The sequence below is a fragment of the Marmota flaviventris genome, chromosome 6, assembly GCF_047511675.1.
Source record: "Marmota flaviventris isolate mMarFla1 chromosome 6, mMarFla1.hap1, whole genome shotgun sequence".
Classification (NCBI taxonomy): Eukaryota; Metazoa; Chordata; class Mammalia; order Rodentia; family Sciuridae; genus Marmota; species Marmota flaviventris.
This window is the reverse complement of record NC_092503.1, coordinates 75,910,766-75,928,861: the sequence shown is the minus strand read 5'-3', so window position 1 is coordinate 75,928,861 and position 18,096 is coordinate 75,910,766. Positions and strand designations below refer to the sequence as shown.

The window sequence follows — 18,096 nt, the reverse complement described above, 5'->3', positions numbered from 1 at the left end:
GAAATTATATTTAACACATGAAAAATGAGCAGCAGACCACTTCTCCCTGCTTTGTAATTGAGAATTACAGACTCTGTGTTTGCGATATACACATGTGTGCTTATTCTTGAGAAAATATTCATAGAGACTTAAAATGACTGTCCTCCAAAATCATAAAAGGATTTAATAACACACTTTAATATAATTTCTTAAGCATTTTTTAATAAAATACAGATATGTACTTATAATTATCAATGTATGTATTTCATTTAATATAACAATAAAAGGTTAGTCTTTGACATAACATGGTAATTAATATTTACAGTAAAATCTAATGGAAATAGCATTTGTACAAAATCGATAAATTTTACCAAAAATTATTTAAAAATTCTACTCATATTGTGGTGTCATCTCAAATTACCAATAGAAAAAAGGAAAATGCTCTACTTACTAATACATATGGGTATAAAGCATTACTTTCTATGTTTTTCAAGATGGAAAAATATTCTCCTTGAATTACACAAAGCACTAAGGCTGGGATAAACTCATTCTTAAAGCCTTTTTCCAAGTATTTGTCCTGATATTACTATTGTACACAGGAAAAGCTTATTGTATAGGTCTACTTATTACAAATAGTTCATGCCCTTTAATGCTAATTTGAAATTTAAAATCAATATTAATTTGATGAACTGTTTACAGAATCCATGAAGAAATTTGTCAGTATCTATAAACAGAGTCAAACCCTGTGCAAATTCTGTTCAAACACTAAGTTCCCCTAAATATCTAACAATGGTACTATTTTAAAGAAGCAAATCAGGAGTTATATCCCCTCCACACATTAAACTAAAGATGAGTTACAGCCATTTGATTAAGCAATGAAAGGAAACACTCTTTTTGCTTGTCATATATGATGTGTAATGAATAAGTCAGTCAGATACATCATTTTAGTTTCTCAACAGAAGGTTAATGCATTTTATCATGCATTCTTAGCCTTTTCTATTTACCTCATAAATATTTTTTATCCCAAGAAACTGTTCAAAAAATGTTGTTTTGAACTCTTAAACCATGTATACATTATTTAGGGGCTTTAAAAAAAAGTACTGCTGCTTTCATTTGTTTACTTCCAAGGCTAAAAATGCTATTGAGGTTAAAAGTTTTATAGTTCCTTTATCATAATTAGTATCTTCCTCCTTAGTCCTTCAAGAGAGCCTTTATAGTAATGGGCTTTAGCTTTTGACTACAACACCCACAAGACAGATTGTCAGAGATAACCCTCTGAAAATTCCTTGCAGCTTTAACACCATAAAGGCCTAAGACCTGCCTGTTTTGAAAAACTCAAGACAGAGGGATATGGTTAAGGAAGGAAAGGGGGAGTTCCAATTTGCAGGAGTTGTAAGACATAAATAAGTAGCATAAATGTCTTTTCCTTACTCATAAACCATGGGTCAGGATGTTCAAAGCAAGATAGAAAAAAATATCTTAAATGAAAAACCAAGCAACAACAACAAAAAAATCTAAGAGATAGTTGATAAAATTATTCCTCAAGATTTAGAAATATAAACGTTTCTCATTGGAATCAAAGAATGTGAGGTGGATTAATTTTCTTTTTGCCGCCACTCATATCATATATTCTTTCCCTGGTGAATACTGGAATTTAAAAATGTTTACAGAACAGTTGTCAATGGCCTATTTGATAACTAAATACCATGATCAAAAAATCTTAAATACTAGAAATTTATTCTCTGCAGATGAGTAAATACCTCTTGTATGACCAATGGAAAGTGAAAAACAAATCACAATCCTCCTCCACCTTCCATCAAAAAATAAAAATTATATGAGTTATAAATTTTATAGACCTGAGGTCATATAATATCTGTGGCAAATAAGAATAAGCAGGAATGTAAAAGCTAATCCTTCATAATTACAAATACCTCAGAATTAATACTAACACTTCAACTGGCTTTTGCATTTTAGATTCTCCCACTATGTTTAAGAATAACCGAAATCATAAGACTCTATATAATGGTTACTGCTGGTTATCAACACTCAATTTTGAAATTGTTCAGAACATTTTTCTGATACATTAAGTTACAAGTCTTCATCTGGTTAGTATCACTGCCAAGTTTTAAGTTTACCATTTTGTTTTTTTAAAAAGTCTGAGAATTTTCATTAAACATACTGTCTGAATGCCACTACTCAGCAACTGGGTGAACAGGAGGATATAAAAGAGGCTTAAATATGCCACATGCTATGTATATACAGTATCCACATACACTATAGATAATTACAGTCTCACCATGAGAAAGTGAAAAACCTCAGGGAAACTTAATATTCTATTATATGCATATTTTACAAGTTACAGATAGTTACTTTCCATATTGCTTTTAAAAAGAAAAGAAAAAGAAGATAAAAAATACATTAGACAGATTCAAATGGGTTTAACTTAAAGGCTTCATCAGACCATATGTGCAGACACTTGAGATGATGACAGAGTTAAGCTTCCTAGGGTCCTAGAGTCAAAGAAACTCTGCTGACCCCCACTGCTAAGCAGGTGCACTCCTTCCACAGGGGGCAACATCTGTCGATCAGTCATGGTCCCACTTGGTGAGGACCCCAAGAAACTTCCTTGGGAAGAAACAATTTTCTCAGGACTGGCAGCCAGTTTGGGGGATGTGGAGAAGTTATATCCATATAAGGCACAGGGACTGTGTAACCTGAAAGTGTTATATGAACCCTGGTGGGTCTGGTTAGTAGCAAAGGCATTGCTGGAGGGTGAAGGCATGATGTACTGGAGCTGAGGGGACATTCCTGAAATCTGCATGGACAAGCTGGTCTGTGGGCAGCTGAAGGTGTCTCCATCAGTGCCTCCCATGGACATGTTCACTGAGGTGCTGCTGCTCACACCTACATAGGAAGGAGTCCTGGGCGAGGCGAATGTCTCGCTGGTTTGGTTGGTGAGCCTGTTGTAGGTCTCGGCCAGGGATGTGCTGTATCGGTTGAGGGTGAGGCCTGAGCGGGCACAGGCAGAATAGTCAGCTGGGGCCAGACTACATAGCTGGCTGGTGTTGGGCCCCAGATGGAAGGCAGGAGAGGAACAAGAGGAGCCAGACAAAAGGTGAGGGTGGGTGGCAGGAACACCATTCCCAGTACTTTGCAGTAAGGAGGAGGAACTTGCATTGCCTATAAAAGAAGTTGAAATATAAAGAATGATGCCGTAGCCATCTTTTTCTTTTAATTTGTTAAATACATCATAGAAATGGCTTGTTATAAGGGGTGGTAAGGGCTAAAGAGATGAGAAGGAACTTATGATTTATCATCTTTCAAAGAATTTAGAACCTCATTGAATTCATAGTGAAACAATCTGCACACAAACCCTCTCAATGTGTTCTCCACCCCCCCAGTAGTGGGGACTGAACCCAAGGGTATTCTACCAATGAGCTACATCCCCAAGTCTTTTATTTTGAGACAGGGTATTCACTAAATTACTGAGTCTGGTTTTGAATTTGAAACCCTTCTGCCTTAGCCTCTTGAGTCACTGGATTACAGGTGCACACCACCATGTCCAGTATCTCTCAATATTTTTCTTTCTTTCTTTTTTTTCTTTTTTTCGGTCCTGAGGATTGAACTCAAGGGCACTCACCCACTCAACCACATTCACAGTCCTTTTTTCTATTTTATTTACAGGGTCTCATTGAGTTCCTTAGGGTCCTACTAAGTTGCTGAGGCTGGCTTTGAACTCATGATCCTCCTGACTCAGCCTCCCAAGCCGCTGGGATTACAGACGTGCATCATGGCACCCGGTATCTCAATATTTTTAAGACAAATTATCTCCCTAGGGAAAGATGTGTTTTTTTATTGCAGAAAGAGAAGGATACTGCCATACAGAATTTTCATAATTTGTCCCTTAATAAGCTTTCTCAAAATATTTCTTAGTATAATAAATATTACAAATAACTGAATTTATCAGCAACTTTATACAGTATCAATCTGTATCATGTATCTTGTTCCAACAGTGTAACACCACCACATTTTACCTACATTTCAGCCTTTCTTTCAGCAAAGTTTGCTTTGGATCAATATATTTCCTTACAAAGAAACAGCCATGACTCAAAGCAAAGAGCTGAACCAAGTCCACACCCTGCTCAAGCATATCTGTAGCTTCTCACTGAAAGCCTATGTGCATCAATGACTATATAAGGCAAGTCTTGGCCACATCGTAAAGCAATAGTCTAGCCCCTCAAAAACTTCACTTCCAACCAGAAAATAGGTTGGTGAATCACATCTTAACACAAGCATAGAAGTCCAACAAATAAACAATCCTGTGAAACTTAGAGAGGGTAGTTATCCTGCATTCAGTGGTGGTGATGGTGGCTGACTCTCCCTCTCTGGATGTGGTGGTAAACCTGATGTTTGCAAATTTGACAGAATTTAAAGGGAGAAGAAAATCCCAAGGACTAGACAGTTTGTAAAACCTTCATTGTTATAGTGCCAGTGTCTTACATAGCTTCCCAAAATAATCTAAAAGCCCAATATGTTTAGTAATAATTTAAAACCCAGCAGGTGAAATTCTCACTGGAAGGTGGTTAAAAGCCTGCCTACAGCAGTGAGGGGATAGTCCTACCTAGTGAACAGACCAAAGAGAAAGTGTCATCTTCTCAAAGAAAGTGCAAGCCCCAGACTTGTGGGAAATATTCAGCGATGAGCCCAAGGAAATCTGCCTGAATGTACCCAACTTTCTCATCATCAACTCAATAAGAGAACCCTTCCTAGAGTCACTTACACTAAAGGAAGAAAGAAGCTGGCAAAAAAAGGTGGACTGGAAACAGCATCAGCAATTTCTTGTGAAGAGTAACTGGCCTCAGAACCCACAAGTCCACCTCCAACATTAATACAACATTTAAGAGTCAGATAAAGGTAATAACATAAATAAACAGCCTAAAAATCCAAGATTTAATCTATAACCACAACAACCATTTTTTCTGACCCATCCCCATACCATATGGAAAAAAGATATGAACTCTAGACCTGTTGGTGATGAGGTCACCATCATATTTGAAATAATTGTGCATTTTTTTAGAACCTGAGCTTTCAGACAGGAAATGGCTGCAGCTATAACCCAGGAAACTTTGTGAGTTACCTTGCTTGGGAATTCCAGGAATATCTTCAAAGGTGAGGGTCCGCAGTGAGGGTCTCCAGAATGCATACGATTCCACCAAGGCTTCCAAACCCATTCTAAACAGCAGGATCAGGATTAGGGTGGGATGGGGGGACAAATGAAGTCTAGTTAGGAGAAGTTGGAGCTTTCATCAGTAATGAGTATTTTGGAAAATAAGACCAGAATTGATAGAACACCCCATACTCGCAGGTTAGGAGCTTGCCATGGTCAGAAAGAAATACTTGGGAGAGGGAAAATCACCCAAAATGTTGTTAACATTCCTGGGAACCAAAGCCAAGCCAATGTGGGGGAAGAAAAGCTACCCCTTTGGGCCAAGGGGCTGAGGTGAAGAGAGTCCATCCTTACTGTTTTGAATCCAAGGCATGGCTGCAATCTGGAATACACCTTCTCCCAGTGATGGGGCTTTTCCCTCTATGAAAAGGGTGTTTCCACAAAAGAATGTTCCGGTAAAAAAAAACCAAACAACCCTTTTCTAAAGAGGCATTTTGTCCATCATTCAGTGCCTCAGCAGCCATCTCAAAGGAGTGTTCTTCCAAAGAAAACCAACTTCGGCCAGGGGCACCATCTCCACCATGAGCCGGGCTGGACTCTCCTTTCAGAAATGGAACCGCCAGAAGAGGGCAGCACTGACTTCTCCCGTCCTCACCCAGCAAGGTGTAGGAGAGCAGCAAGATGATCTCAAAGAGATATCCACTATATGAAGTTAGTACCACTATCACAGAATACTTTAAAGCCTCAATACCCATATTTAATGAACAAACACTTAAAGAGACAGGAAAAGTTGGTTATGGACTATTTACATGACATGAATGTATTTTAAAACACCAACAATTAAATACGTGCATAAACTGCCTCCTTCCATAAGTGATTCAGTTTTTCCTTCCTTACATCAGGTGGGATTGAGGCCCTTCACTCAATTAGCCATTTTCAAAAGAGCTAAGACCTTATAACTTGTCCCTCAACCTCCTCAGTCCTAAAGCAATTTGTTAATCAAGATAACATTGTTCCGGGCACAGTGGCACACACTTGTAATCAGCAGCTTAGGAGGCTGATGCAGCGGGATCGTTGAGTTTGAAGCCTGCCTCAGCAAAAGCGAGATGCTAAGCAACTCAGTGAGACTCTGTCTCTGAATAAAATACAAAATAGGGTTGGAGATGTGGTTCAGTGGTCAAGTGCCCTTGAGTTCAAACCCCAATGCCACCAGCCCACCAAAAAGATAATAGTGTGCTTTTATGAAACCTATACCTCTATTGTAGGAAATTCCTGCTTCCTGAAGTATCAAATACTACTCAGACATCTCTTGTGATTGTCAGATATGCTTGATAACTACAACTCAGGTGCTACCTCCTCTGGATTCCCTGTACCCACAAATCATGAACTATGGACTAAGACGAGAGGAAAAGACCACCAAGAGTCACATTACCTTTACCTATAGGGTAAAACCTCTCCAATCAGCAAAAGTGATTTGTGAAGATGAAACCATTTCACACTACTACTCCTTCTGGACCAATGTTTTACATGCAGAATTTGCTTCCTTAGAATGTGCAGATAAAGTCTCCATTGATCTATTTATTTCTGTCCCAGCTCAATGAAACGCACACCTATCCCATCTTAGTAACAAAAGAACAGTTATGCATGGGTGGAGGGGCAGCATATGTGCATGCATGAACACATCTCCTGAGTATACTCAGGAACCTGACTCATCTTTTCAGTTGTAGGCTCAGGGGAATACTGTTCTCAGAGCACCTCAAAAAGGCATCTCCAGCCCTACAGATATAATATGAATGGGCTACCAAAGGAAGAGCAGGACACAGAGGGAACTGCACTTGTTCTATCTGAGCTACCTGGGAAAGAAGAACAGAATCTGGCTTCTAACATAATAATGTGCCACAGAAACTATCATTTAATGGTAAGAACACTAAATTGGAATCAGAAAAAAATGGGCTTGACTGCAAGTCACTAAAACTAATTGTATGACCTTAAGTCAATTTCTTAACCTCTCTGGATTTCAGCTTCCTACAAAGTGAGAATTAGGTTATGAAAGCTCTGAAACCCTTTTCTAGCTCTAAAGTTGTGTTATTCTAAGTTATTTTTTTCCAAATCAAACATCACATTTGTGGCCAAAATACAAGTAAAATTTAAGATCATGCAACTCAGTAGCACTTTTTTGTCCATTAAAGTATTCATTTCTGGGCAGTTTTGCAAGCCTACTCAATCTCAGACCCCCAAGTAATGACTTGTATTAATACTGGAATAACAAATACTGGGTGCTATTTAGCTGATTACTCTATATTTAGAGCAAACCAATACTAAATTTTTTATGATGTTCCAGAAAAAAAGATTGTTTAAATGCAAATGAACATTAGGACACAGCTTTATTTTAAAATTGCCTTTTATTATCACATAGATGAATTTTGATAATGGTGGTTTTCAATATTAAAGATACCAAAGCGTTACAAAACAGTCTTGTGGGAGTTTACTTAAGATAATAAAGTAGCATTCACTGGACTTAGAAATTTATTCACTATAGAGATGTGTATTACTGCATTATTTGCTTTAACAGTATAAAGCCAACTATGCTTCAAATATATAAACCAAATTTTTGGCAAAAGTTATTAAGTATCATAAATATATAACCCCAAGCTTTAAAGAGATGCTCTGAAGGTGATATGTCTACAAGTGATCTGATTTGGAGCTATTGATATTTTTCCTGAGGCTGCTGTTTCACACTGCAAGTTCCAGAAAGGATTTCAGATATTTTGCAGGAAACAGTTATAAAATATTTATTAGCTGAATCTGGACTTTTGTTAAAAAGCCTTCATTTTCTCCAGTAATGGAGACTTTTCCCATCTAGTTAAAGAAAAGATGAAAGGCACCTCCTGCAGGAGAGTAGCCAAGGCGATAATTTATACAAGGTGCCTTTGAACAACTTCCACATTTTATCACTGCCCTAATTTATGCTATCAAATGGCCAAGTTTATTTAGTAAAATGGTTATGTTTTTCCTGAGGTATTTAAAGAGAAGAAATTTTTGTACCTTCCTGAGTAAAAAATTTTATAGGGTCAAACCTAAGGCCTAACTGAAGAATGAAACTATTCTCAGCACATAAATTCGCTCTCACATAGCAAATGTCTTGCAGGAGAGCTTTTAAGGGCCAAAGCTACTGATTCCTATAAAATAGGCTGTGGAGTCATAAATAGCCAGGAAAGGATAATTTTTAATTAAAGAAAATTGTTTTATAAAGTTTAAACAATCATAATTTCACGTTTATTTCTTGTTCTGCTCAATTTGTTTATTTTATGTATGTGAAAAAATTAAAATAGAAATGTGTTTTCTTAAAAAAAACAACTGTACAATAGTACCGGGGTAATAAAGGACTATTTTGAATTTTTTTCTCTTGAACTTTCTTCTCAATCAACAAATTTAAAAATTATGTCAAAATGGACCCCACTATTATGTAAATTATAATACACTAATAAAAACTTTTCGAAATAAATTTTAAAATATTGCAGTCCTCCATACCCCTTAAAAATCACTATACTTTCCTACATATAACTTAGGTTCTTTTTTCTAAAGGAAAATAATACATAAGTTATAAGTATTTAAAGCTGACAAAATTCTCTTTAATATTTGCATCTTTGGTACTTATGACTCAAATATGTTAATATCAAATTTTTAAATGTAGAATATTGATTTATAGATATTTAATATTAGGAAGTGACCCATGAAGAGCTCAGCTTTGATAAAAGAGATAATTTCAAGAGAAAAAAAGTTGCAACCTTATTTCACTAGCAAAAACTCAGAGATAATATACTTCACCTATAAAAAATACTGTTAAAACATTTGAAGCAAAAAAGGAATTTTAATTTAAAAAAATTTTAAAAACAGTTCAAGTATAATTCATTGTTTTCTGTATGTCCATTAAAAACATTAAAAGTTTTATTACAGTCAGGAAAAAATAATAGCAAGCACCATTGGATGCCATGCCTTCACATTCCCGAAATAGCCAAAGGGAAGGAAATATCAAAACCTAGCATTTTGACCTCACCATACCAAACAGCTTAGTAGTTTATTTTCCCCAGTACTACGAATTTTTTACTGATTACATTTAAGTAAACAAATGTCTTTTCATTATGTTGGCATATCTAGTATATTTCCTGAAAAGTTGTCGTATACATCATCTCACTTCTACTTGTAAAAGGTTCATTCATTGTTATCATCTATATAAAATATACTTTAAGAATATTGTTTAATTTGGCCTCATAAGTGAACTGACAGGGTATAAGCAAGTGAAATCTCCAGTGTTGGTAGCAAGTGAGGTCTTCACTGGAACAATCAATAGCTTGGACATGGTTTCTGGCATATACACATTTAAAGCCTCTTCTACTTAAAAAAAAATCTCTGAAACCAGTGCAAGATTCTGAAGTGAGTAAATACTAATCTGATATAAACATAGTCGCAAGAAGATTCCATCAAAGCATTTATCAAGGTAGAGGAGTTAGTTTACCCCAAAGGTTCCCTTTGGCCACCTCACTACATGATCTTAGATTACTAAATTATGGTTGAATTTGCATTCAGTTTTCAGAAATTCATCTGAAAAGCAAGTTAATCAGAAGCTATTATAACCTAGCAAAAGCCAAGCAAACATTTTCTCCACATTGAAACAGACATCTAAAAAGACACAAAGTCAAATAATCCCAGTGACTCAGAAGGCTGAGGCAGAAGGATCACAAGTTTGAGACTAGCCCAGGCAATTTAGTAAAACTCAAACTAAAAAATAAAAAGGACTGAGGTTGTAGCTCACTGGTAAAGTACCCTTGGGTTCAAACCCCACTACCACAAAAACATTTTTTAAATAAAAATAAATTTTTTAAAAAGACATAATTTCAATATAGGAGACAACTTGTTGTGCATTAGGTATAGCTGCAAACCTTCCCACAAGGTGATGAATTTCAGAGGGAAGCCTCCTATTGGTCAGTCCTATTGATCCACCTGCAGAAAGTTATTCTACTATTGCTGAATTTTAATTGTATTTTAGTCCTTACATTGCATAGTATTTAAATGATGCCATTACATATGAAGATGACACCAAGTCACTGTAAGCAATTTAGTGTATTCTGAGAAAAGGTCTCTGTTGCCTACCTTGCCCAATCAATCAAATGAAAGAACTAAAAATCTCGACTGTTACCTAATGGTTTTCTTTCTAAAACTTCAAATAAAATTGTCTCCAAAATAACTGAGGATTTTGACTTTGTGTAGACAGACCAAATTAATACTAAGTTTTCAAGTAGTATTAGAATGTTTTAGGAAATAAAGTGATTTTAAAAAATGTTCATATATTTCTTTTTAAAAACAAGATACTTTGGCGGGGAGGGATACTGGGGTTTGAACTCAGGGGCACTCGACCACTGAGCCACATCCCTAACCCTATTTTGTGTATTTTATATAGAGACAGGGTCTCACTGAGTTGCTCAGCATCTTGCTGTTGCTGAGGCTGGCTCTGAACTCCTCCTGCTTCAGCCTCCTGAGCCATTGGGATTACAGGTGTGTGCTACTGTGCCCAGTTAAAAACAAGAGACTTTTGAAAACATGTAAGTCAAAGTCTTACCCGGAAAAGGGCTTTGTAGAACATTAGTCTACTATTACTCTCTGTAACTAAAAGTTATCTTAGAAAATGTTGCACTGAACTGTATTGGAATAGAATCATATCAATAAATTTTAAAACTCTTGGCATACAGGCTAGATAATCTGCTTTTTCATAAAAGTACCAGAATGGAATTCATTATTGTAGCTCTCTCACTTAGTATAAACACCATAAACACAACACAGAAAAAATAAACTATGTGACTGTTAGTAGAACCAAGACAAATTTGGGAGCTAAAGAACATCAGCTCTCTTGGCAACAGGAAGGAGTTTCATATTCCAGTTTTAAATCTGAGATAATAAGAGACCCAATCATACTCACTAGACAGAATCAACAAACAGTTGTGTCATCACTAAGGAAATTCTAATCCAATAGCAGAGGCAGAAAGGGCATTTACTTGGGATATCAAGGGCCCTGGCCTATAAGGGTAGACTTCTTCAAGGCCTCTTAAGAAGCAACATTCAATGAACCACTTAGAGCTTTCACCTTCACACCAGAATCATGCATGAAAGTTCACCTTAAGGCAGCCCACACCATCACACTCCAAAGGTGCATCCAACGTACAACAGTATTGATCAGTTTAAATTATCATCGGAAATTATTTCAATACCCTATCAGCAAATTTAAATATTTAGTTTGTCACAACCAGAATGGTTTTTCACTAGCACTTACCTGTTTCTCCCAGAGTCTCGGAAGCCTTTGGCAAATGGATTCCTATCTATCTTAAGGCGAGTAATCTGCAGAGTGAAAAAAAAAAAAATCACATTAAATCTTACACATACATCAAATAAAGTTATAAAACACATAAATAATTGCAGAACTACAAATTTTTCAAAGGTTAACTTGATAGAGAATTCTACTGTGCTCCTCTTTCCATTCACCACATATTTTAATATTTTAGCAGTAAAGTTAAAAGAAAATTTCGGAAATCACCCAGAACATTCATATGCTATAAAGAAGATACTTTCTCACTCCTTTTCAAACTCCATAGATTAAAGTTTGCTTTGCTTTTAATATTCTTAGGAAAGGAGATCTTGAGTCATCTGGTGATAATTTGCCCTTTGTTTGAAAATCCTCTAGAAACTGAAGCTATTCCCTTGAACTTTGTGATGTGGTTTAATTGTTTCTCTTACAATAGAGGTAATGGGAAATAATATCTAACATCCACTTATCAACCATTCATATTCTTAAATGTTATAAAGCTCTTCCACAGTATTCTTCAGAATTAGGTAATACCCACACTCCTTTAATGTTCTGCCTCTGTATTTTTCTTTGTCTCTCCTTTCCTTTCTGGCACTCATCTGAACATTTTATTCTTTTTTTATTTTATTTTTAGAATCCTAACTTGACCTCAGCACTACAGTGAACCAGAGGTAACCCACTCCCTGAAGATTCTAATGAGATTAAATCTTATACATGTAGTAGAAATAAATGAAAATGTAATTTTACCTAGAGTTCCAATTTGTTATCTTATAATCTTGCCCACTAATACCACAAGATTTAGGAGGAAGGGGGATTTACAAATGTTCTAATCATCTCAATTAAATTTATTTTTATTTTACTTTTGCCATCCTAAACTTGACCCTAATAAATAACATCCCATCTATTTCTTACCGTATCTGTACTTTGCCCAAAGGAATTTATAGTCTATCTTTTAGAAGTACACCATGCTTTGCACTCTAAATTCATTGGCTTAAGAAATCTACAAAGTTAAATAATATATTTCTGATTGTATCCATCTTGGCTGAGGATGAACTTTGCTGGATAACACTACAGCAAAAAAAAGGCCTCTATAGTTCTCCTAGACTGCCCGTGCATTCTCTCAGCCATCCTCTAATCAGCCATGCAACACTTAAGACACATGTGCTCCATATGACATTGTCTTGATATGTGGATAGAACTATATTATAATGGACATATGAAAGAGTTTGTTAATTAATTCACCATGTCTTCCAATCTATCAGTGAAGGGTATTTGTCTTCACAGATCATTACAGTTCAATTCTCTGTTCATTTCAGTAATGTTCAAATAACACTAAATAATTTAAACATTTAAAATATTATTACTAAAAAGAGTACATATTTATATAATTGTGTTTGTCTAAATAGAAATATGTCACAATTACAATTATTTTTATTACTAACATTACCACATTTATTGAATGCAGACTATGTATGGGTATATGAAGTTTTATTCATACCAATCATTTAATTATCATAACAGCTTATGCACAGCTATTATCCCAATTTTGTTCTCTTTTGAAGTGACATTTTACAAGTAACTTTCCCAGAATCATATAGTTATTAGCCAGTAGAAATGGATTAGGAAACCAAAATGCAGAGCTCATGCTGTTAACAACTGGGTGAATCTGCTCACCAATTTTGCACAGGTTCTTTGCTTTATTTTTATTAGTTCTAATAAGTTAAACCAATTTCCATAAGTTCTTAAAACTAGCAGCTGGGACATTTAAAAGTGAATGTTATTGTTACCAATTTCCCTTCTAATTTTTCCACTCTCCTAATCAACTTGTCAATGTTTGCTAGTTAGTATTAGTCACTAACATGTGCCTAAAGCCTACTACATTAAACTTACTGTACCAGAGAGTGGGAGAAAATAACATATAAAGCACAGGTAATTTGTGTGTAAGAGAGAGACAGAGATAGGGACCATGAATCAGAGTAGTTAAAAGTATACAAAGCTTTGCTATTTTCTCCTCATGCACTGACTTCCCCTGAGAAAAATAATTTCCCAACCCTAAAATTTTGAGGAGAGCATCCTAATTTTCTCTAGACCTTCTAAAGGTTACATTTCATGTTTCTACGTAAAGGGGTATATGACAGAATGGAAATGTGAGTGTGAGAAACAGGCCAGCTTTGGCTGAGGGACTAGTGTTGCCACAGGATAAGAGTGTTTAGCCCCTCAGTTCTGAAGAACACATGGGGGGACTTACATCTCCTAAGAAGTTTTAAAACAGTGGTTACTACAACAGAATTTGAAAATCCTTAAATGTTTACTGAAATATATACATAGGTAAGGAGAAGTGAAGACCCAAAACAATTTGGCTGACCGCTGAAATTTAAAAGAAAAAAAATATCTACCTCCAGGCCATATCAGCTATTACATAATCATTTCTTATGTGAACTAGCTGGAATTACATGTACTAAGCATTTGCCTTTGATTTAATTCTACTTTCTTGACACAAGCAAACACAGCCTCATGTTTACTAATATAGAAAAGAAATATTTTACTTCTCAAATTATTTCAAACTTTATGAAAAGACTACCTCATAATGGCTAATCTTTCAGACTATTATACTTAAATCACTCTTTATCACCCATAAAACATAGTTTGAAAGGAAAAAGCCCTTTTTGTAAATACACAAAAATGAATGTACAGGATAAATGCTTCTGAAATATTTTCATGGCCAGCAGTTTAAAAACCAAATCCAGTGCTTTACAATACAATTCTCTGTTCATATTTTACATGTTCATCTCCTATCATTTAAAGAAGTCCTCATGGGAGAAGCCCATGAAATCATGGATAAAGTATTGTTGTTATAAATATGCATACATATGCTTTGCATGTTATATATGGCAAAAGTTGTATGATGATTCATGACATTTAGATATACCAATATACCACCTATTGAAACATTCTAAAAAGATACCAGCTAAAAACAATACCTGCTGATTCTGATAGGCAGTGACAGTTGTGAAGACTGTCTCTGGAAAGGAGAAAGCCTTCACTCCCTCCCCAGATGGAACAGGCTTGATGGGAGAAAGATCATCTCCACAATCTTTGCGAATCACGTGCACTCGTGGCTGGTATTTGTGCATAGAATGAAGAATAATCTACACCAAGGAAAGAAAATCCAAATATAATCAGAAACCTCTGAAACATCTTGACGCCAACATTCGATATTTAATACATATAATAAAGTCTTGCTGGAAATTAACATTTCCAAGGATGCAGAAATGACTTTAATAAAATACGTCAAATAGAAGAGGGAGGGTTATATTTATAATGATACAAATTATAAATAAGACCAATAAACCAATAAAACTAAAAAATGAGATTGAAATGATTATTTAAATTGCATGAACCATAAAAAAAAGTAAAAATAAGTATTTATACAAAGAGTCTTCTTCAGAGTAAACTTTTCCTTCATCTGTGACTGCACATGTTTGCTCAAGAGCTAAGCAACTTTAAAGACATCTTAGCATCTGCTTTGTGTGTAGCTCACAAAGTCTCTGGATTGCCAGAAGAACCTGTATCTCTATCATAAGGCTTCTTCAAAACTCAGACTCTTGAGAATGGAAAGCTGGCCCTCTCAGACTCTGTTGTAGGAATCCACAATGTGGTTCAATTACCTTCTAACCAATCATTCCACTCTGAGAATTTATGCTAAGGATGTATTCCAAATTCAGTAAAGTTTTACATGTACAAAGATGTGCATTACATAATTTGTAATAGTGGAAAAACTATAAACCACTTATATTCCCAACATAAGTAAGTTAGTTAGGGAAACGAAAATTCACACCATGGAATCCAGTAGTATTCAGCTGTTACTAATACTGTTTAGGAAATATTTAATCACATAATGAGATGTTTCTTGTTAATCTTAAAATGATAATAGTACCACAATCGGTTACAAACTTGTCACAACCAAATCAAAATATAGTAACAATGACCCATACAAAGATATGAATAGTGATCACCTCTGGATGATGACATTGTGGGTGATTTCTTTCTCCTTTATACGTTTTATGCTTTGAAGGCTGGAGGAGGATTGAGTGAGAAAAAAATTCTCATCAAGTGGGAATTTCTATTTGCTGCTGGGATTCTATATTCAGATACTCATACATGAGTTTAGTTAACAATCTATTATATCTTTCCTGAGCTGAAGATTTGAATGTAGGTTTGGGGATATTTACAAATTTGGAGGAGAAAAAAAAATCTTATGGGAACACAGCAATTGACCTGCATGTTTTTCAGGATGTGGGCAAAATTCAAAATTTAATAAGCCAAATTCAAAATCTTTGATCAGCTCAAACAAAACTACACCTATACCTCAAGAGTGTGTTTGCAATTGCAAAAGGATGTCTTTAACCTTCTGGTAGTAACTAACACTGTAGTCAGAGGTTTGTTGTTGTTTTATTTTGTTTTACTCTAAAGTTTTTCTGCTAGTGGAAGAAATGCCCAGATAGCAGCTCTAACTATCTTGCTGATTAGGTATGCCTCTTAGAGAGGCAGATTGAATAAAAGGAAAAGGTATAGGGGACAACAGCTCTCATCATCATCTGGGGACACACAGGAGTGCATAACTTCTGAAAATTCTTTCCAGGTCTAAGAAAAGGGCAGAATTTCATGACCTATTAGGGGCTCGTGTAATCAATTGAAAGGGTTATGACCAGAAATTTTTTTAAATAAATAAAATTATAAAATACAGTAAAAAATAAAGTGTGTTGCTTATAGTAAGGATAAGTACAGAAAAACAGTTTCCACTGGCTGTATGTGTGTATATATATATCTGTACTAGATAATAAAATAAAAGGTATGTCTTGCTATAAGTCAGGTAAGAAGCTTGAAAACCACAGAAACAACATTGAATTCTGATGATTCCAATGATCAGTATATCCTAAACAGATTTTCAGTAAAAATGAATTTTTTTCTCATTCCCTCAGTATATTATTCCTAGCAGTTTATGATCAACAATTTTAATTTTAAAAGTTATAACTGAAATCTAAGTTTATATCCTGGGAAGCTCAATATCTCAGAAGGAATGAAAGGTATCTTACATTTAGTATTTTTTTCAAAAATGCTGGGAGAGAAAAGCAGATGACAGGTAAACTGAGGTCTGCTTTCTGTCCTCTAATTAGGGCCATGGCCCTTCCCTTCTTTAAATGTAGGGTTCTATGCGACATTACATTTAACATTTCAAAGTCTGAAAAAAAATTACCATTAATACTCCAGCTTATAGATGATGATGCTAAGGCCTACAGAAGCAAGAGACTTCTGAATCCTCAGGGCTGAATCTGGAAGCCACTCCCTTGACCCACACACAGCTTGATCTCACCACTATGTCTGCCTGCATTCTTTATGAATTTACACTGTGTGGGCAGGCATCAGGACTGGGCCAGGCCCAACAAGGGAAGCACAACGATGGTTCAGCCTACAGAGGTAGTAAATTCAGCCCTAACAGGTCATCACCTGAAAAATTAATGATATAACTGTCCTGGTCCTTTGCCCAAATTATCTATTATAAGTTTTTACCTTAAAATACACTTTCAAATATGAACATAAAACCAAATGGTCAATTTTACAATAATAAATATTAACATAAATTCTGCTTCTCCTCCTTCTCTATTTCTTAACTAGTTTCTCTCTTTAGGAAATAGATACATATTTGACATCTTGGGGAATACAAGAATTTGAGGGAAAATTCTTCCTTTTCTCCAAGCTAAGAAACAAAATGTAAGCAAAGAATAGCTCTGATAAAAACCCAGAGAGAATTAGCACAGCTTTTAGAAACAAATCACAGATCAAAAGAAAAACTACTTTGCATTAATTGAACAGAAACAAATGTACAATTTCAGAAGATTTAAATGAACTGACTTTGAATGAAGGAAACAAAAGTTTATTTAGGTTTTCTGTTCACCAGAAAATGAAAAGTAGGTTCCTGTTTTATGAGGGCCTCTGATAGCTCAAGAAAATTTCTCCAAGTAGGTATATACGTTTAATTAATTAATTTATGTTCTTACCAATTCAAAAATGACTTGAGGTACAGTATATTGGGGTAAGGTAAACAAATGACCAATATATGCCTCTGTCTACATGTTAAGGAGCAATTGTCAATAGCAATGTGAAGATTATTCAAGCAAAATAATATAATTTCATCATTATCTATAAGAATTTAGCGTATTTCTGAAATTATTTTAGAGAATGCCAAACAAGTTTCAGTTCTTCTTTATAAGATAGCATTATTTTCTTTTTAATGAGCTATCAAAATTATAATGATGAGTGGTCAATCTCAGTTTGCTTATAAAGTAGAACAAGCAAAACCAGGAGAACCACTAGCCTTATAAAAAAGGAAACTGCAATGATAATGTCCATCACTGAAACCCAAATAATTACATCTGATGTGCATGTTCTAAGCTCTCTGTTCTGTTTAGACTGAGGATTTGGGGCTTACCTATTAGCACAGTCACACAAACCTATGTCCATAAATACAGAACACTTCTGCCTATACAGGCTAATACATGCCTTCTACTTTAAAGACTGAATTTGAGTCAAAAGA

The 18,096-nt window shown here is 35.2% G+C and overlaps 1 protein-coding gene across 1 annotated transcript in view; it reads right to left on the bottom strand.

The window, feature by feature from the left end:
- Positions 1–247: 247 nt before the first annotated feature.
- Tbx18 (T-box transcription factor 18) overlaps positions 248–18,096 on the bottom strand; it is a 30,367-nt gene continuing 12,518 nt past the window's right edge. The window contains exons 5-8 of the mRNA XM_027928369.2: positions 14,483–14,650; positions 11,472–11,536; positions 5,117–5,211; positions 248–3,159 (exon numbers count right to left, since the gene is read on the bottom strand). Of these exons, the coding sequence (XP_027784170.1) occupies positions 2,435–3,159; positions 5,117–5,211; positions 11,472–11,536; positions 14,483–14,650 (1,053 nt within the window). The 3' untranslated portion in view covers positions 248–2,434. The remainder of the gene's footprint in view (positions 3,160–5,116; positions 5,212–11,471; positions 11,537–14,482; positions 14,651–18,096) is intronic.